This window comes from Pelodiscus sinensis, chromosome 3, assembly GCF_052426305.1.
Source record: "Pelodiscus sinensis isolate ZL-2025 chromosome 3, ASM5242630v1, whole genome shotgun sequence".
NCBI classification, from domain to species: Eukaryota; Metazoa; Chordata; order Testudines; family Trionychidae; genus Pelodiscus; species Pelodiscus sinensis.
Genome location: NC_143054.1, coordinates 151,259,600 through 151,281,141, shown reverse-complemented (window position 1 = coordinate 151,281,141; position 21,542 = coordinate 151,259,600). Strand labels below are relative to the sequence as shown.

The 21,542-nt window shown below is 42.3% G+C and overlaps 1 protein-coding gene across 1 annotated transcript in view; it reads left to right on the top strand.

Moving 5' to 3' along the window:
• The window catches only part of PTPN14 (protein tyrosine phosphatase non-receptor type 14), a 188,278-nt gene that overhangs the window by 157,388 nt on the left and 9,348 nt on the right, over window positions 1-21,542 (top strand). Inside the window, exons 11-17 of the mRNA XM_075925194.2 lie at window positions 888-945; window positions 4,621-4,699; window positions 6,629-8,115; window positions 10,542-10,685; window positions 11,517-11,735; window positions 17,488-17,616; window positions 18,952-19,186. Coding sequence (XP_075781309.1) covers window positions 888-945; window positions 4,621-4,699; window positions 6,629-8,115; window positions 10,542-10,685; window positions 11,517-11,735; window positions 17,488-17,616; window positions 18,952-19,186 — 2,351 coding nt within the window. The remainder of the gene's footprint in view (window positions 1-887; window positions 946-4,620; window positions 4,700-6,628; window positions 8,116-10,541; window positions 10,686-11,516; window positions 11,736-17,487; window positions 17,617-18,951; window positions 19,187-21,542) is intronic.

Below are 21,542 nucleotides of genomic sequence, written 5' to 3'. Positions count from 1 at the left end.
CATGCATTTTTCTATCCTCAGATAAAAATAAGTTGCAAAATTAAGTTGCTGAGAGAAATAAATAAGACTAAAATTCAATTACTAAGCAAATTGTCCTTGTCCTTGAAGGAGTCTCCTCTGCTACCACTATTTGTGTGTTACAAGTATTAATAGCAAGCGACATATTCCAGTGTGTTTTCTAACTGAAAATGTTTCCAAATCTCTTTGTTAAAAAGATTGTGTTGTTTGTATTTCCTTTGTCTGCATTTCCTCTAATCGCATATAACATCATTCACCAGATCAGAAATTGTAAGAGGAGAATTTTCACCTTTCCTCTCTACACGTAAGCACTGACTTTCTGACTCCTCAATGCTTCTTTTTTCCCTCTTTACTATTCCCACTATATCCGGCTAGTCCAACATTTACCTGGCTCTGCTAGCATTGTCCTTCAGCAGCTCTTTTGTCTCTTGGTTGGTGTGCACTGCCTTTTAGTGATTTGCTGTGACCTCTATAAGTTGCTGCTGCTGTTTTTTCTGTTCACCTGTATCATCTTGAGACCTGCCCGATGCTTCCTTAACAGACTTCTGCTTTTTACATTTGCCATTTTTAAACCAGAGTTTATTTTCTTTCTCTCGTTTCCAATTAGGCCATCTAGGATAATGGCCAGATAATAAGTTTAATTTGGAATAAAAATATGTCTATACATAGAGAAGGAACTTAATTTTTCCCTCTGTTAATATAATATATATACTCATATATATAATCTGCTCATATATATAAGTAATAAAATCATCAAGAGGGAATATCTTTCACTATTTTAGGCTCTTACTTTCCTCAGCCAGTCTTGAACCAGAATTTAAACTGTGTAGTAAGACCAGTTCCTAATATCTCTCCACTTTTCTCCATAGGCAATCAAGTTCTCCTCCCCCTATCCGACGACGGCCCACCTGGAGTAGGTCATCCTTGGTATGTACTATAATGGGGACTTTAAGAATAATGCTGGTATTGCTGAGACCGGGACGGGGCAATTCGTGAGATAGGATATTTGCTGAAGTTCACATATGTTAAATGATTAGACATCGGCATTTTTGAAACTCATTCCTGCCATATCACTTATAGGAAGTGTGTTAATTTAAAGGGAAAGTATTAATTTAAAGGGAAAGTATTATTACTCTTGATTTTAAGCGTTGAGGCCTTAATGTTTCTATTTGTCCTGCAAAAATGGAAGGACTTTACTGCAGGAATGTGGAGATGTGCAATGGGATTTGTCCTGCAGAATAAAAATCTCCTGCAGATTGGGTAGAATTTGAAAGATCTATTACTGTATAATAATAGAACCTGAAAACATAAATAGGCCAAAACTGAATCATTGCATAATTTTACAGTGTGTAACTCTTAAGCATCCCTCCATGCTTTCTTTTTTGTCATCCTAAGGTGTCAAGTCTGTATTTGTTGTCAGAACTTTATCTCTTTATGTGTTACTGTGAAGTGCCTAATGTTTCTGAGTAAAACTGTTACAATCAGTACATGGTTGTTTGAGTCAATATTTTCCTTTTTGGTAAATTTGCTTATAATTTTGACTACATTTTTTCATTGACATTTTCACAAAATGATATAAAGTTTTGATGCAATTTTTTTGGCAAACATGTCCTATTTTTCAACCATTTTTTGCTGCTGCATCTTTCTCTCAGCAGCCTTGGACTATCCCAAGAAATATCAAATTTCACAGGACAACAAAGTGGGAATGCCCTTCTGCAAAGGGCAAATGGATTGTATAAAATGGCTTGCTTGTGAAACAGAATAAGATAGACTTCCTTCTTGGCTTATCCCAGGCCCAGTGATGAAGAATAGTTTTCTCACCTTGTAGCACCTTCTTGAAGTAATGAATCTTATTAGCATATGACTCTGTGACAGTGTTAGTAGCTCTGCTTTTAACACCTCTTATCCATGCACGGCAGCTGTCTGGTTTTAAGATTGCCATTCCCTGTGTTTTAATAAAATCTGACCATTTATTAATTCTGGTCTTTCTATAAATCTGTTGTAGTCCATTTTATCTCAGTGGTATTAAAAATTGTCATATTTTCCTCTCCAAAAGCTGCAAATAGCTTTCACATGTTGGCAGGTATCTATATTTTAAACTAGTAGTCCTGCCCAGTTTTCTTTCCAACACTGCCTGTCATTTTTAATTTACTTCCAGAAAGCCGTTGGTTAGCAGACATTGCTTACATTCTTTAAAACACAAAATTCTTATAATCTGTTCCTTTGCTTTATTAGCTCTGTGGTGAAATATCTAATGTAAGGAAATGAATGGGTGCTTGAATTCCTTATGATCTAATGAGCCTCATCTTTACTGAAAAGAAAGCAAGACCCTCATCCTATCAGATATGAAAAATGGAAGCCTATATTTTAACAGGAAAAATGAGTCATGCCTCCTCAGATTCTATGTGTAAACATTTGACAAATGAGAATGTGGATTGGAAGCAAGGAGAAGAGGAATAGCTCATTCTCCTTAAAACATACTGGTTTCCTCTCTGTTCAAATGAACCTCCACATGCTTTTGTTGTTGTTTATTATTAATAGTTTTGCTCACTTGTTAGAGTAGTTATTCTGTATAGTAATTAGCTTTGCAGACAGCCTCCTTGTGCTGTATACAGCAGTGCTAGATCGCATTATCACTACTCCTTCGTCTTATACAGTAGCACTATAATAAATCGGTAGGCAAAAGTGGGATAATGAAGTGGAGTATCTGGTGTGCCTCTTTCGAGCAGACTATTTTGCCTGATCTCTCAAATAACTCCTGCTTTTCCCAGAAGTGCCCTTGCAGACCAGTCCCACAATAATATGTGGGATTCAGCTTGTTTCCTATATTTGGGGGAAGGGGACAACAACTTCTGCGGGTCCCTGGGTAAGGTGGAGGGCCCCCCCGCCAACTCTCAGTGATGCCCGAAACGTGCGATACCCACGCCTCTCCAGGCAGTCACCTGGAGTATTCCATTTGGTGCTCCAGTGGCAATGTAAGGGCCTGGAGCTTTGGCTGCTGCCACAGTAGCAGCAGCTGCCAAGAGTCCTTTGAATCACTGGGCCCCAGGGCAATCTCCCCTCCCCCCCATACCGTTGTTGTGCTGGCCTATATTCTCTAATATCCATGATACAGGCTTAGACCCCCTTCTCTTGCTGAAGGCTTTTTTTCTGGCTCACATCTTTGGAGGCTCCTTCAGTTCTTGCCAGACTAAGTCCAGCTGCTCAAACTGCCAACAGAACCATTCTTCTGCTGACTGGAGCCATGTTCTTCGGAGCATCCTCATCTGTAATTGGATCCCATGGGAATATTTCCTGTTTTCCTCTGGTTCTGGCTTCACCCTTTCCTTGCCAGATTGCATGCAAGGATTGAAATGCCTTTATCACTGTCTCTTTTGCTTCTTTTCTATCTCCCCGATCCCATAAAAATGTAGGTGTAAGCCAAGCCCACTTCCTTTTTGACCATTCAGAGCTTAGCCTTCACTGTGACCCTTTGTCTCTGCACAAAGGCGAACTGTGCCTCTTCTCCCTGGAAGCCATGCACTCACTCAGTATTTTGCTCGCCTTGAACTGGCCTGTGCGACAGATCCCTCTGAGAAGGTTCTTCGGGTATACTTGCTCAGAGTCGGGACAGTTTGCCTCTTTCTGAACATACCAGTGTGTGTTTCCATAAACTTCTCAACTTAATCACACCTACACTCAAGGTGACTGCAATCCTATCCTCCAGCCTCTAAATTCTTCATGTATCAATGGGCAAAACTGACCTTGATGTCATCCATACTTTGTATTGTTACCTGTAAAAAATCCCACTGATTTAATGTTAATATGTCCCTGCCACTGAGTCCTATCCTATCACAATGCTAGCTACAATATTTATCAGTTAGGGGTTTGCCCACTGAAATTCTGCATTCAAGAGACCCATGTGACTCTTCTGAGCCACCTCAGACTGCTTTGCCCTCCCACCTACTACTGCTTTTGTTTTTGTCTCTCCTTGTTTTTGTCAGAGCCTAAAATTCTTCAGGGGCAAAGACTCTGGGTGAAAATGTTAAAAAAGTAAAGTGAGTGAGGAGCCTTACTCCTGTTTTCAGAAGTTACTTGAGTTGAAGTCCCAGTAATTCTCAATAAGAACCAGGCTCCTAAGTAGTTATGCCACTTTTGGAAATGAGATCTAGGCATATAGGCCCTTTTGAACTTACTGTCCTATGGGCTTGTTTTTTATGAAGCTCTATGCACATCTTCAGAACTTGTAGGGCAAGGCTGGGGAACCTAAGGCTTTTGGGTCTGATTAGTCTATTGCTTGCTCCACTGTGGTGGGGGGAAACCCCAAGCCTCGGCATCCCCCCACCCTCACACCTCCCAGTGCTGAAGCCACAAGCACTGGCTCATACACTGCAGGGGGGAAGCCCTGAGCCCCAGTACAGGCTGTGCCCTGTGATTGCTTTTTTCCATGGGTCAAAGGCCCTTGACAGAAAAAAGTTTCCCCTCTTCTGCTGTAAGGAAATGTTCTATGTCGTGGAAATAGCCTAGAGTAATGTCTTTTGCGCTTCAGCTTCAAAAACTGTGGCAAATGTCATTGGCACAAACAGTTTGCTGAGGTTATTCATGTTTCCCTTTTCATTTCAGCCAAGACAGCATCCATTTATAATGCCTCCTATGCATGTCCAGTGCGGAGAACACTACACTGAAACACACAACTCTCAAGGTATTTAGGGTGTGCCTTTTTCCTTTCAGAGATCTGCAGCTTAGCATGCCCGCAAAGGGACTCTTGTTCATCAGAGCTTGATTTCTAGAATGGTGTCCTGGTCCAATGGGAGTTAGTATCCTTCCTCTACAGTACCTTCAGAATTAGGGCTGCAGTAACGGTTCTATTTAAAGCTCAATTTTCAAACGTCTCTAAAACACACATGCACCGTTACAGGGACTTTGAATGTGGCATGCCTGTACAGCGCAATGGGTAGAGTTTATAGGGCATGTTTGGGATCATTTTGTCAAGGGGTTGCTAAGTTACAAGTCTCCAATCGGGGTCTGATTTTAAAATAGCAGTTTTCTAGTTGTGCCTTTTTATCTGTAGATCCAGTGAAAAGGGGGAGGTGGGGGAGTAGATCCACACAACTTACATATTCTTTAATGGCTTTTTCTCTGTTCTAATGCCTGGCACCAGGATCAAGCTTCAGAAGTGTGAATAAAAAGTTGAGATTCTCACAAAAAATATCCTATAGCCTAGTGCATTGGTCTGGGCATGAGGAGACCATAAGTTCTTCTGACATCTGTGCACTGTTACTGACACAGCTCCACACTAGGGAGATGCAACTACTGTTTCTTCCTATCCCTTTGCTCCCCCTTTTCACTGGCAGATAAGATGATGGGGATGCTGCACCAAGTCATTTCCACCAGAGCAGGTGGCAGGGCCCAGACCTCTACTGTGGCAGACTCACCTCTCATTCACTGAACCACACTACCTTTTTAAATGATTTTCTCAGAGCTATGCCTGCATGCTGTGAGAGACACAGCTGAAGAACCCTAGCTACTCGTCACACATGATGGGATCTTACTGTTGTGATGGTGTCTCAGGAATGGGGCAAGGGCTGTAGAAAAGAATGGATTGGGGACAATATTAGCAGGACTGAATATTACCACAGACTTCTGGTATAATGTGGGATAACTGCTTGCATTATTGGAGAGGCCATCCTTCTGGGTCAGTGAGATTTAGGAGGAAGGATATTCCCATGGTTAAAGTACTCAGCTGTGACTCAAGATCTGATTTTTTTTTTATTTCTGCCTGTGCCACAGTCCCCCTTGGTGACCTTGGCCCAATAATTTAATTTCTTTATCCCAGTTATCTGATCAGTAGGCTCTTTTGGTTCTTTGGAGGGCATGATCAGCATGCTTTGGCCTGCTTAGAGTCCTGGAGACAACAGATTAATCTGAAGTTGAGAAATCTGCTACAGCCCTGGAAGGACCTCCCCTTTCACCATCTCTACCAGTTTGGGGAGTGAGGGAAGTACACCAAGAGGAGATCTAAGCAAATGTTGACTGGGACTGTAGCTCTGGGGCCTACAGCTGCCAATGATGTGATATATCTTTAGTTATAAGCAGCTGTGAACCTGCTGTGCTCCAAATGAGTGGAGGGGGGAAGGGGATAAAGGAGAATTCCACAACCACTTCCTTCCCCTTAAGAACCTGTGGGAGGGTCTGGATCTGAACTGTTTCAAAGCCTGCGCATGATTTGGATCTAAGATTTAGTTCGCCGGTTATACAGACAGGGTTCAACCGCCAAATGTTCCAGAATTACAGGAGTGTTTGGATCTGGAGTTTTGTTTTGATCCTATTTTTGACACAATTATCAAACTACAGCATGTAGGTACTTTGAGGGGGAGGGTATGGAAAAAAGCACAAAGGATTCTGAAATATGAGGCAAGGGAGAGAAAAGCTTGAGGTATTGGTAAAATAAACAATCTGAAAGGCCACTCCTGAAATCGTGTATCCTGCAAAGATGTACACAAGACATCATCACTGGTCCAGAATGCATTTGAAGTTTTGTGGTTTTATGTAGGCATGATTTTGAGGATCACGGCATTGCACGTTCCCTTGTCAGTTAAAGTGTCTTTTTCTTTCCCTCTACTGTGCACAGACAGCATTTTCCATGGAAATGAAGAAACATTCTATTGTAGATCTCAGACCAGCTTGGACAGGTGTCCAGTGGACTTCAGCTACTTAAATGGTAATGGGCCAAATGGCAGTATGTGCAGCGCCCACAGCATGAACTCCCTCAACCGTTCACAGAACTTTGTCCAGGCGTCTCCAATGTCCTCCAATCTCAGCATCCCAGGAAGTGATATCATGAGGGCAGACTACATCCCCAGCCATAGACACAGTGCAATCATAGTGCCATCCTACAGGCCAACACCAGACTATGAAACTGTTATGAGGCAAATGAAGAGAGGGGTTATTCACATGGATAGCCAAAGTCAGTCTTTAAGAAACCTCAATATTGGAAACACACATGCATACAACCAGCCAGAAGATCTGGTTTACAGCCAACCTGAGATTCGAGAGAGACATCCCTATACTGTTCCCTATGGGCCGCACGGCAGTTATAACAAACCCGTTGCCCCATCTGACCAAATGAACGCTAATAATGCTGTGCAGAATAAGACAGCAGCTAGTGCCATATCCCACACTGTTAGCACACCAGAACTAGCTAACATGCAGCTGCAGAGCAGTCAAAGCTATAGTACTGCCCATATGTTAAAGAACTATCTCTTTAGGCCACCACCTCCATATCCATGTCCGCGTCCTGCCACCAGCACGCCTGACCTAGCAAGCCACCGTCATAAATATGTCAGTGGCAGTAGCCCTGATTTGGTTACTCGGAAGGTCCAGCTCTCAGTGAAGACATTCCAAGAGGACAGCTTGCCCGTGGTTCATCAGTCTCTCCAGGAGGTTAGTGAGCCCCTCTTGGCAGTCAAACATCATGCAGCTTTAAACAAGCGCCATAGTTTGGAGGTCATCAGCAACATGGTACGTGGTATAGAAGCTATGGCATTAAAGACTTTAAATGCCCCTCTGCCACGTAGAAACACCTTGCGAGAGCAGGTGCAGCCAGAAGAGGCAATGCAGGTGGAACATGCGGTTCAGCAGCTCCCTTGTTACCATCACAAGAAGACGTTATCCACTGCCACAATGCTGATACACAGCAGTGAAAGCGAAGAGGAAGGAGAAGCTGCAGAGTCTGTGTCACAGATAGCACCACTCCATGAAAATGTGGAATATAGTGCTCAGTTGCAAGCTGCTTTGGCTAGAATACCAAACAAACCTCCTCCTGAGTATCCTGGACCAAGGAAAAGTGTTAGCAATGGAGCCCTGAGGCAGGACCAAGCAAGCATTTCAGTGGCTGTAGCTAGGGCCAAGGCCATGAGGCCAGGGCCTACCAAGGCCATTAGTGTGTCTCGAACTGATCAAATGTCAATAAACGGGTCCTCACTTGGACCCTCTATCTCAGAGCCTGATCTCACCAGTGTAAAAGAGAGGGTCAAGAAAGAACCAGTGAAGGAAAGGCCTGTGTCCGAAATGTTTTCTATCGAGGACAGCATTATAGAAAGAGAAATGATGATGAGGGTAAGTATCTTTCTCTAATGCAGAAGTTTCTTTGAACAAAGGAAGCAACCTGGGTTTTTTTTTTATATCCAAAAATACAAATTGAAAAATGTTATATCCCTGAAAAATGAGGAATGTAAAACAGCCTTATGGGGGGAGAAAAAGAGTTTTTGACAATCGTAGGGATTGGCTGAAAGCTAAGAGTGAGTGAAAAATAAGGGGCCTGATTCTCCATTGCCTGACTGCTTGTGCAGTCATTTGATCCTGTGTAGTTTGGATGGGTTTGAAGTGCCATCACAACGTCAGTTTTCAGATGAATGTACCAGCTCACAACTCTGTTAATGAATTATGCACATACCTGGTGAGCACAGTGTTTTAGGAGATTAAACTGGCAAGAGTGACTAACTGTGAAATACTGTTTTTTTTAACAACTTGAGTTAGACATCCTGCAATAGACATGCCTTTTTGAAGATACATATCATCAAATTTCCCATCTCTTCTGTTTGTGGTAGGAATACATAATATGTTTCCTAAAATATAATATAATAAATGTACATATACAAAGCCTTGTCTTTCATAGACCTAAATGATAGCCATGAGGGTATCAAAATATAAAGACTTAGTCATGTGCTTAACTTTAGAGACCGAATAGTCCTATTGTAGTCGAGTTAAACTAGTGCATATTTCTTTTTCGGGATGGGCCTGAAAGCAGAAGAAACATTGAATCCATGTATATTAGTGTGATGTCTAAGTGATCTGGGGGTAGTTAGAAAATAATACTAGTTTTGCCATTAATATTCGTCATGGCAAGACTATTAGTAAAGAAAATCCTATGGGATTTTTCAAGCTTGTTTAGAAAGTTGCCACTTTGTTGTTGCTGATTTTTGCATTTGAAGTAATGATTTAGAATAAGCGTGAATAAAATTGCTAGCCTGAAAGTTGATAAGCTTTCTGTTTCCTTTGAGTTCTGCTAGAAGAAATGCAATCTCTCATTCTGAAAAGAGAATGGATCTCTCATTCTGAAAACTGTCAATTCTAGATCATTGGTTCTGATTCTTGGAGTCAAGCTCTCAAGATAGATCACAAAGCTGTATGTTAGCGGTTATGTTATTCCCTACAGAATCTAAGCTTTTATTTAACTTGAAAAAGGTATTTCTAACCTTTTAGCTTGCAAAATATAATCTCTCACATATAAACACTGCAGTGGTAAGGCTTATTAAATGGATAGCATCCCAGAAGCTACAGACAGCCTAAGGAATTCAAAACAAACTAGTGAGTGAATGAGTAAGTTAGTTAGTTACAGCATTTTGGACAGAACCAAAGAAGCACAAAGGATTGTGAGACTGGACACACAGGATTCTAGAATGAGAGGCAAGGTAGAGGAAAACTTTGTGGTTTTGGGGCCAAGAGTGGTAAAATAATCTAAGAAACTTTGTTCTGGATAAACAGTGAGAAGTCCTGTGGCACCTTATAGACTAACGGATTTATTGGAGCATAAGCTTTCGTGGGCAAAGACCCACTTCATCAGATGCATCTAACGAAATGGGTCGTTGTCCACGAAAGCTTATGCTCCAATAAATCCGTTAGTCTATAAGGTGCCACAGGACTTCTCGTTGTTTATGCAGATTCAGACTAACACAGCTACCCCTCTGATTCTGGTTCTGGATAGTCATTCTGTACTAGATCAACTTTGTTCACCCCATCAACGCCCCATGTGCACATGTGCTGGAGTTGAAGCCTTTCACCTAGTAGATGTACCACCTCCCATTAGCCACAGAATGAAATTGGAATTCAAACTCTTCATATAGCAGTGTAATGTGCTACATGAATATGATGTAAAGCAGGTTCTATGCATTGCATGGTATTAAAATCTGTTTTAAAACACCATCTAGTATATAGCAGGCACCATTATCAGCTGGATATTTACCAGACATGCTAGTTTAAATTTCCCAAGCTATTTCCCATTCTAAACATTAAATAAACATCCCAGAAAAGATAAAATATGCAGTGGAGCAAGTAGTGCATATTTTTCATGGTTGTCTGCCGCAGTAAATGGTATTGAACACCGTTTAAAATCAGTATAGGATAGGTTTGCATAGCTACAGCCATCACAACATGTTGGGGTGATTCTTTATGTCCTGCTAGCAATTTACAATTACAGGAGGGATGCCTGAGATTTGTATTTGCAAGTCTTCTGCTAGCAAGTAAGCTATATTTTACCTTTGGATTGTTTCCTGAAATTAAAATTCTGTGCTCATGTAGAAGCAAGCCCCTGGGGAATAACAGGGAGAATGGAGGTGGTATTTGAATTTACTCGGTTAATGGTGATCATCTGCACTCCTTGGCCAGAGAGTTGCAAATTTTGAAGATTAAAAAAACATTCCAGTGTTTTACTGGCGTTATAGATAACAACACAGAGATGAAAACATGCCTTTTTTGCCAAAAAGAATCTAGAGAAGCAGAAGATGGCAGGCCTGGAGGCCCAGAAGAGGCCCTTGATGTTGGCAGCATTAAATGGACTTTCAGTTGCTAGAGTTCCAGTGCCTGAGGATAGCCAGGATGAAGGAGCCAAGGTGCCAATGGATGAAAGGGTAAGAGAACGGTTCACAACGTGCTGTTGATTCCATTGTTCCCAGCACTGTGAGTTTTTGAGATTTTAAGTACTGAAAACTGTTCCTCGTGGCCATATTGAGAGTACCATCCGTGATGGAATTCTTTAATCGTATAGTTGCTGTTTTGGGAAGGCCAAAAATGATTGTAAGAGTTCCAAATACCCTTGTTGCCTTCTGAAGTCAGTGAAAATTGAAGATGCTTAACACCTCGAGGAGTGTTCAGCATCTCGCAGAATCAAACCCTAAATCTAAAATATCACACGTCTCCTCTTGACTAGCTAGACGGGTTGATGCAGCAGTCACTCTATGTGGTAACATAACTTGCTGAATGGTGAATGTAGGTTGCTGAGAAGAGTCCTGGTTGCATTCCAAGAGGTTTTGTATGTTCATAGACATGGCAATGTACAAATTAAGGCCATGTTTTGAAAATGTGGACCTAAATTCATTGCAAGAGTAGCTATTTTTAAAGAGAATTTTTTCAAAAATATACTTGAGATAAGGCCATGTATAGAAACAGAATTGTAACTAAAAGGTTTTTGCTTTATCTAGCACCAGAATCTGTAACTATAAAAAGGTATTAGAAACATAATGTTTTTTCTGATTTAACTCCATTGCTGTAGATTGGCCTATGCATTCTCAGACAACATAAAACTGTGTGTATTAGCCATTTAGCTCCAAGCAAAGGCCAAGAGCATCCCAGTGTGATTCATTATGTGCTGAGATGAAATACTGCTCTGTGATACTTTTGCCATAGTTCTGTCTAGAAAAATTAATTGATGATAGTATTCCTTTCCTTCTCTTAAATCACAGTGCAAAATCTTGAAGAGGAAGTTGGAAGAGGGAATGGTATTCACCGAATATGAGCAAATTCAAAAAAAAAAGGCAGATGGGATCTTCACCACTGCAGCATTGCCTGAAAATGCTGAGCGCAACCGCATCAGGGAAGTTGTTCCTTATGAGGAGAACAGAGTAGAACTGGTACCAACTAAAGAAAACAATACAGGCTACATAAATGCCTCACACATAAAGGTAGAGGCTTTTGAAGCATCACATGACACATAAAGAAATGTTAGGGGAGTGGGTATGTTGTTACAGGTATGAGCAGTGTTTTCTAACATAAGATGACTCGCAAAAAGTCAGGGTATGTCTACACTGCCACTCTAGTTCGAACTGGGGTGGCTAATGTAGGCATTGCACTGTGATTTAAATATCCCGGGCTTCATTTGCATCTTGCCGGGCGCCGCCATTTTTAAATCCCCGTTAGTGCGGACTCCGTGCCCGCGGCTATACGCGGCACGGAGTAGGTAGTTCGAATTACGCTCTCTAATTCGAACTACCGGTACACTTCGTTCCACAAATTTAGAGAGCCTAATTCGAACTACCTACTCCGTGTAGACATACCCTCATTTACTCACATCTACCTAGGTTTCTTTAAAAAAAAAATGAGCAGGTGGTTTTACCTTGGGTGTGAGTGTCACTATATCACATAATTTCAGGGCTCACTGAACAATCATGAATTGATGTATTTATTACATTTCAGGGACCTACAGATCATTTTACAGAAATATCCTTATCTTTTGCAATGTTGTGTAGATTGGGCTGAATGCTTGCATTAAGCTGAAAGAGACACTCAGCGTATCTTAAATTTAACTAATGGGCTAGCGATACCCATATTATTTCAGAACAGTATAATTTCTATCAACCTGACACTGCAGGAGCAGCTGGGCTAGTGGGGATTTCCCCTCAGAGTAGGGAAGGGGAATAGGCAGGGCTCCAGCAGGGGAAACATTGGACTGCTTGGGAGAAGCACTGAATCATCAAAAGATCTGGACATAAGGTTCTATCTTAATTTTAAAATGTGTGTAAGTTGATTTTTAAAATGTAGGGGTATTAGCTGCGTGTTTGTCCTTTGAACAAATCAAGTACTCCAGTGGTCTGGTAGGAGAGACTCCTAAAGTAATGATTCTTACACTTAGACTAGCCATATGAGCATTCATATTACCTGGTTTCAAATGGGAGTTTTGTAAAAGGAAGTTACATTGCTGTTCAAAAATTTATTGTATGAATGGTTTAGATACTGACTCTATATGCTCCTTATATGCCTTGGCTACATCTAGACAGACATGATTTTCTGCAAATGCTTTTAACGGAAAAGTTTTCTGTTAAAAGCATTTGCGGAAAAGAGCATCTAGATTGGCACGGACGCTTTTCCGCAAAACAAATCTGAGCTGTCTACACTGGCCCATTTGTGCAAAAGGACTTTTGCCCGAACGGGAGCAACATAGTATTTCCGCAAGAAGCACTGATTTCAGAGAGTAGGAAGTCAGTGTTCTTGCAGAAATTCAAGCGGCCAGTGTAGACAGCTGGCAAGTTTTTCCGCAAGAGCAGCTGCTTTTGCGGAAAAACTTGCCAGTCTAGACACAGCCCTTCTGTATAGTCATTTTCAGCAGTAATCTGCCCAGAGTGTCTGCAAATTAATTTTTAGCTTCTCAGCTTCCGGTAACACTGTGTCGTGTAGTTCAGTTTATTTTAGATCCGAGGGAAACCAGGACACTCCAGAGAGACTTAACTACTTTGGGTATGTCTACACTACCCCCCTAGTTCGAACTAGGGTGGGTAATGTAGTCATACGGAGTTGCAAATGAAGCCCGGGATTTGAATTTCCCGGGCTTCATTTGCATAAAGCCGGCCGACGCCATTTTTAAATGCCGGCTAGTTCGGACCCCGTGCCGCGCGGCTACACGCGGCACGGACTAGCTAGTTCGGATTAGGCTTCCCAATCCAAACTAGCTGTACGCCTCGTGGAACAAGGTGTACAGCTAGTTTGGATTAGGAAGCCTAATCCGAACTAGCTAGTCCGTGCCGCGTGTAGCCGCGCGGCATGGGGTCCGAACTAGGCGGCATTTAAAAATGGCGCCGGCCGGCTTTATGCAAATGAAGCCCGGGAAATTCAAATCCCGGGCTTCATTTGCAACTCCGTGTGACTACATTACCCCCCCTAGTTCGAACTAGGGGGGTAGTATAGACATACCCTTTCTTATTTATTGCAAGCCTTTAAGCAGTTAATACACATTTTAAGTCTTAAATACAATCACTAAACTTATCAAGCCTTAGATACAATTAATACTGTTAATAAGCCTTGTTTACTTATAGTTCATCCGTGTGCAACCTTACAGTGCCAGACAGGAGGTTGTTGTCTCTTTAATTCCCATGCTTCAAGACTCCTTGCAAATGCCTCTGTCGGAATGAACGGTCTTTACTTCTAGTTACAACTAGCTGGATCTGTGGGGCAATCCTGCTCCCCACCTCCCAGCTGTGTTTTTGTGAAGCCTCTTTTTATAACAAAGCTGGACTTGGTCGTTACACCCGTAATTGCCACATACTTTTGTAGCTAAAGTTAGTTCCCTGTGCTTCAAACTATTACTATGCTGGCTTTTTTACCTTATCTTTCCAGGCACTAACATGCGCAGTTATCTTAAGTTTGCTTACCCCTTTGTGGCAGGCATTTCTGAGAAATGCAAGGTGTGTCCATTATTTTGCTCCCTGTTTCCACAAGCTGTATCAAAATCTCAGAAAGTTTCAGCCATGCTTTTTATTTATGGTCACACTTAGCAGTTTCAGCGTTTGCTCTTTATTTATGGTCAGGTCTTACCCAATGGCCTAGGGCAAGAGATTATGTTTCCACATCCTTGCTTTTCCTGGGGTCCACCTGTGTGCACAGTTGCACCAGGCTTTAGCAGGGCCTTGGGCTTACAGGGCTGTATGGTCAAGCCTTTGGTCAAGACTTTAGTCAAGGCAAGTCCGTTCGGACTACTCCACAAGCTGTTTCCATGCCACCTTTGTGATTACAGTCTGTCCTGATAGAAGTAGTGGTACTTACTTCATGTCAGGCTGGCACATGATATGACAGGGCTGTCTTCTCCCATTGTCAAAAATAAAATAGAAAAAAATCAAATTATAACAATAAATAAAACATTCTGTTCATTTACATCTTTATGGAAGAAGGGCCTCTAAGTCCAAAGAGAACAATTAGTCACAATTTCCAATATTAAATCCTGTTGATTCAAAACACCTTTCTAAACCAGGATGCTGGTGGATTATCACTTTTCTACTGGAGTCTTGGTGGGTAGCAGATACTGGTTTTGGGGCTCATCTGCCATTGCTAAAATGCTGGATTATTGAATCAATTTTTTTCATCTAAATTATGGGAGAAAAAAATTCTTACCAATATACATTATGTTCATAGGGTGCAATCAGCCAGAAAAATAATTTTCCCTAGACAGTGTTAAGAGTTCACATTTCATCTACTTTTGGACATGCACACATTTGAGAGCTAGAGAGCATGCAGGAACATGTACTAATGTTTTAGTATATGACACTCTGGCTCTCGCCAGCATTTTCTTGTTGAACTCCAAGTGGCTGTTAACAGAAGCCAAGCAGACAATCTTTTTGCTTAGATGGTGAAATCACAGCTGTGAAGTTTACCTCTGCAGTACAAAGTGTGTGCTTGCCGCCCAGGACTCCGTTTTTAATAACCTGCAGTCAGGGCATTAGAATGCAGTAAACATTCCAGGCAGCACTTTCCCTCCAGGCTATTTATGGTTCTATCATCTCAGATGCCAGGAGGCTGGATATTTGGACCAGAAGTCATCAGACAAAGAAAACTCCTATATCATTTTGATAAGATCCATGCCTGGAGGAGCATGACTCCCACCACTAAGTCTGTAGTCCCTGTGGCTTGTCAGCACTTCTCTGCTTAGTTAACACTAGACTATTTTATCAAGATGTTCAGCATGGTCTGAATACAGAGACAAAAATCAAAATTTAAGTTACGGCTTTAAAAAAAAATCTTATTTTTTGTTGCACGTATGGCATAATCCAAAGATCACTGAAAACAATGGGAAAAATTGTCATTGACTTCAGTGGACTTTGAATCAGGTTCACATGCAATCAAATTAAAGAAAGCACACACACACACAGAGAGAGAGAGAGAGAGACAGAGACAGAGAGAGCGTGCCATCTATACAAATACAGGGCCAGATGTAGAACATGAGAGATTTCAATTGATTTTAAGCACTGTTCATCAATTATCTGGATTTGGCCCATAGACTGTACTTACTATACATATTGGAGAGTGGTGGATATGATTTAACAGGAACCAAAACAAGGGATTCAATTTAAGGGGAAAAACATTTTTTGAATATTAAAAAAAATACACTTACCACAATGAGAAGAGTTGTATTTATGTAAGTGCAAAAGCCAAAGATCTAAGTGTTGTGCTATTTCAGTATTAAGAGCTAAGCTGACAGTCCTTTTTAAAAATTTATATAAAGACTTAAATCTCAAGTATAGTACACACCCTGTTCTCTCACAGTTATTGATTGTTCTTTATAGCATTGGCTGCCTGATTCTTGATATTTATGATGCTGTCAGCACTTACCATATAAATCTTTTTCTGTGTGATTTATAATTTTGTCCATAAAAAGTTGTGTTCGGCTGAAATTTGGAATTAGCGGCCCCCGTGTAAGAAACAGGAAAAAATACATACATATACAGTATAAAAACAGTGTCAAAATAATGGGTTCACCTTATTTTATTTTTAAGCTGCTAAAAGTATTTTTAATTAGTTTAGTGACTTTAAATGTTCTTGTGTATTTCTTTTTACCTGTAGAATTGAAAAATAGCTTATATGTGGAAAAAAAGTGAAATTTAGTAGATGATATGTGTAAAAATCTGCCATTTTGCAAGTCCACAGTGTCGACCATGCCAGCCATTAGCCACATGTGGCTGTTTGGCCTGTTGAGTGTGACTAGTTGGCTTGAACAATGTAGGTAGTTGGCCATTTAAGTGTGGCTAGTTCACTGTAGTGGCCACGATAGTGGCTACTGCTTTGGAACTGGTTGGACACCACAGATAAGTCTTTTAGAATATTTACTTCATAGGAGGATAACAATCTGTTTTAAATGGAAATTTTCAAAGTGAGCTATCAGTTCTCTGTAGGGTTGTGAATGGTTAGCCAGTAAGCCACACTCTTAACAGGTGAGGTTTACAGGTTCCAGATAACTGGTGGGGGATGGAACAGCTTCCTGCCAGCTGCAGACAGGAGGTTGCTCCAGCCCTGCAGGGTCTGTCCGGAGCAGGCCCTGTCAGCTGCAGGCAGGCCCAGGTATGCCGCAGGCAGAGGCACTCTAGACTGGCCAGAGCAGTCCCTGTCCATGGCAGGAGGGACCACTCCATCTTGGTTCAGCTGCTCCCCTCCCCCCAGGCAACCTCCTTTGAATCAGTTAACTGGTTAAACAATCCCTAGTTTGTTGTCATTATTGCACAATATAGAGCATGTATGTCTTGTTTCATTTGTATGTTGCAGGTTAGAAAGACCAAAAGTATTTTTGCAAGATCTGTTGGGTCTATTACATGTACTGGGAAAGGATTTCCATAATTTATTCTTGAAAAACTGTTACATGCACCATATTTATTATAGGACAGATTGCAACCACTGAACTGAAAATACAAATGGGTAGAGGAAGAGAAATTCAAGGCAAATTCTGACCTTCAGTGTGTTACATGTGGGTGTCTTTTACCCTGGCCCTTGTGCTCAGAGAGAGGATAAGAGACGAGTCATGCTCCCAAGGATTAATTTTTTGCTGGTATGCTATGGGATGGATTAGTGTGGAAATTTAAGAATAAAATGTTTTCTTACATATAATTACAGTTAAAATACAATATTAGAACAGCCACTATGGAAAAGATTGGCATTCATTGTATTTTTTTTTACTCCTAGGTTACTGTAGGTGGAGAGGAATGGCACTATATAGCCACACAAGGGCCTCTGTCACACACATGCCATGACTTCTGGCAGATGGTGTGGGAACAGGGGGTGAATGTGATAGCCATGGTCACAGCCGAAGAGGTATGTAAAGTTACACAGAACATTTTTTCCTAAATGTGGGCAACTCTACCATTGTCACTGCTTTCCTTTCCAATAATCTGTTTTTCTTGAGCAGCTTTTTATTTTCTCCTTTTTGTTCCCTTGAACTTGTCTGGAGATAATCTGCGTCTGTGACCTTGTCTTTTATAGCTCTCTAGCATTTAGCTTGCCATTTACTAAAATAAAAAATAACCACCACCACCACGCTTCAGTTCAGTTGCAAGACTTTGATTTGCCAAACAAAGCAAAGATGTTTCCATTGGAATCTTGGTTGAAATCATATTCATCCCCATCCTATCCAAGGCCAGCTCTGCATGCCATCATTCTTATCACTGAAAAGAGACCAGAAGCTGTTGTTCCTGGAAAAGTGTCCATTTAAAAAATATTTTTATTCCTCTGCCAAGCAAAATAGTTATTTTTATTGTAATCCAAGATCCGTGTGCTCGGTTATAAAAAAATGGCACGTTGCCAACTAACACTAGATCTAGCTTTGAGCCCTTCTGCCTATTAGGACATCAGAATTACAATACAGATTGAACCTCTGTAGTCTGGCACCTTCCAGATCTGACCGGCACCGAACCAGAGAATTTGCCAAACCAGAGGAGGTCAGTATTGTATAGCAGCTTGACCAGCACTTGCCCTGCTTGCTGGGCTCTTAAAAAGACACTTAGGGGTAAATTAGAGCTAAATAACAACACAGAACACTGAGAGTCAGAACTGGTGGCTGTAAACAAACTTTATGGGACTGTGAGAAACTTGGCCACACCCATTATAAGTGGACATCCGGATAACTAAAATCATGCCGGACCATGGATGATGTTGGACTAGAGAGGTTCAACCTCTATCACATTCACCCAGTGTTTTGTCTAGTCTACTTTTGCAGACCAGTACCAGATGGTCAGGTTAGGAGACACAAATCCTCTTAAAAGACAGCTATGAAATAATTTGCCTCTGGGGAAGTTTGTTCCTCACCTGTTGTAATCAGAAGTTGACTTATACCCTGAAGGATGAGAGTTTATTCATCCTTAGATTTGTTTTAATTTCTTCAGTGTGACTGTGGATGTTCTCTTTACCCATATCAACCCTTCTAAACTCTTGGACTAAATTTTATTTAATGTCATTGAGATTCTACAGGTTCAATATGCATTTTGGATTTTACATTTAATGCCATTCAGATTTATGGGAAGCACTTGTTCTGCTCTTGCGAGACAAGACAAATAGGAGGACACTGTTCAGTGCACAAGTGGTTCTGTTCATGAGAATTTAATTGTGAGACTGCGAGAATAATGATACTAATATTTTTGCTTTTGGGTTCAGGAAGGAGGAAGAAGCAAGAGTCATCGCTACTGGCCTAAACTGGGCTCAAAGCACAGCTCGGCCACTTACGGGAAGTTTAAAGTGACAACAAAGTTCCGCACGGATTCTGGTTGCTATGCTACCACAGGGCTAAAGGTCAAGCATCTTTTGTCTGGGCAGGAGAAGACAGTGTGGCACTTGCAATATACTGACTGGCCAGATCATGGCTGTCCAGAAGAAGTCCAAGGCTTTTTATGTAAGATTCCTTAATTAATGTGCTCATCTAAGGTTAAGGACCATTTTTAAGAATTGAGGGGGATGCTGCACACTTTCTGTTGGCTGAGCTCACTGCATATGCAAAGGGCTTCTGGCATTCCTCCATTCCACTCCATAAGCTCCTCGTATGCCATCTTCCTATCCCCTGAATTTCAGGGGCTCCCTGTAATTTCTTCACTACCCATTGCCAGTGGTGCGCCTCTCCCCTCCATTTCCACTTCACTCCTCTCTCAGGATTTGTGTACCCTTCTCATTCCATGGTCCCCCATTCTCTCCCTCAAGACAGGAACTCTGTGTGCACCTCCTCCCCCATGTTTTCCTTTTTCCCAGGCCTCCGTCTGGCCCCTTCCCTCCTATGGTAAGCACTGTGTGTAATCCCTGCATCTCTAACAGGGTACCCAATTTCTCCTATTGGGTTCTGTGCTACCCCATTCCACCTGCCCCCTTTTCCTGGAGGATATTTGGAGGATATCTAGAAGATATTAAACTGTACTGGGAAGATGAGAAGAGATGAGATGGATTGTTATTCTTCTGGAAGGTGTCAATGGGTGTCATCAACTGGCTGTTATCTTTATGCATCTCCCATTTTCCCCCTACCAGTTTTCCATTTCCCTCCATAACCAATAGGGTTCTAGCCATAAATGCATAAACATTCCCTGACATTTTGAAATTCGCTGGGCATGGTGCTCAAAAGTTACCATGTTAAATGTAGATCAGTTCCTAAATATCATCAAGTTGAGTGTAAGGCCTTCACAATCTCTCCAACCGAGGAGGAGATCACATAGGGGAGATAGTCTTCTTGAAGTGCTTGCTCATGTCCATTCCAAATTAGGTATGTGCTGGAAGGCTTTCCCTTAGAAGTTCTCATAGGGAATTGGCTCTTGCTCCCTTTGGAGTGACACCTGTATGGCTGCCATCCCTCCTCCCCCATCCTCCATTCCTTACTGCTGGTGACAGTGCACGGAATGTTCCCTTGCTTCAATAATTCTCCTTTTACAATTAGTCACTCTGAACCTTAAACAGTTTTTAGTAACGTGGAGTTTCCTTTGTTACATTATTAGATAGTAAGTGTCCCTGTTGAGACTTAGCCTCAGGTGGGGGCATGCCCTGATCCGAGGGTTTTAAAAACTGTGACTAGGGTAGACAGCCTATGCTGATCAGTGACCCCCATTAATGTCAATGATATTGTCCCATTAATATTTGCCAGGCTTGCATAGTGTTCCTCTCGCAGCTGTCTGGCCATATGGTACAGGTTGAACCTCTGTGGTCTGGCCGGATCACAGATGTTACTGGTCCAGGAGATCAGGGTATGTCTACACTACAAAGTTAGTTCGAACTAACGGACGTTAGTTCGAACTAACTTTAATAGGTGCTACACTAGCGCTCCGCTAGTTCGAATTTGAATCGAACTAGCGGAGCGCTTAGTTCGAACTAGGTAAACCTCATTTTACGAGGACTAACGCCTAGTTCGAACTAGCTAGTTCGAACTAAGGGCTGTGTAGCCCTTTAGTTCGAACTAGTGGGAGGCTAGCCCTTCCCAGGTTTCCCTGGTGGCCACTCTGGCCAACACCAGGGAAACTCTATGCCCCCCTCCCGGCCCCGGACCCCTTAAAGGGGCACGGGCTGGCTACGGTGCCCGTGCCAGGTGCAAGCTTGCCAGCACCCAGCTAGCAGACCCTGCACCTGGCACGGCACAGAGCCACCCACCCGATGCCCCCCAGCCCACCCCCTCTTGCCGGGACCAGGCTGGCGGCTCCCAGGAGCTTCCCCTGGACCGCAAGAGGCGGGCACCTTCCTGGGCTAGTGCGGACATCGTGGACCTCGTCCACGATCTCTGCACTAGGCACAGGAAAGTGGCCGTCTAGGGCAGGAGAGCTGCCAGCCTGGCCACCCAGGAGCAGGTGTGCATGAAAATCAAGGGGGTCCACTGAGACCCCCGACACTGAGCCCTGAGCTTAGAATGGCCGTCCTGGGTCAGACCAAAGGTCCATCTAGCCCAGTAGCCTGTCTGCAGACAGCGGCCAACCCTAGGGACCCTGGAGGGGATGGACCGAAGACAGTGACCAAGCTATTTGTCTCGTGCCATCCCTCTCCAGCCTTCCACAAACTTTGGGCAGGGACACCACTCCTACCCTCTGGCTAATAGGACTCCATGGACCCAACCTCCATCACTTGATCTCACTTCCCTTTCAACTCTGTTCTAGTTGTAGCCTTCACAGCCTCCTGCAGCAAGGAGTTCCACAGGTTAACTATTTGCTTTGTCAAGAACAACAACTTTCTCTTACTAGTTTCAAGCCTGCTACCCATTCCTTTCCTTTGGTGTCCTCTAGTCCTTC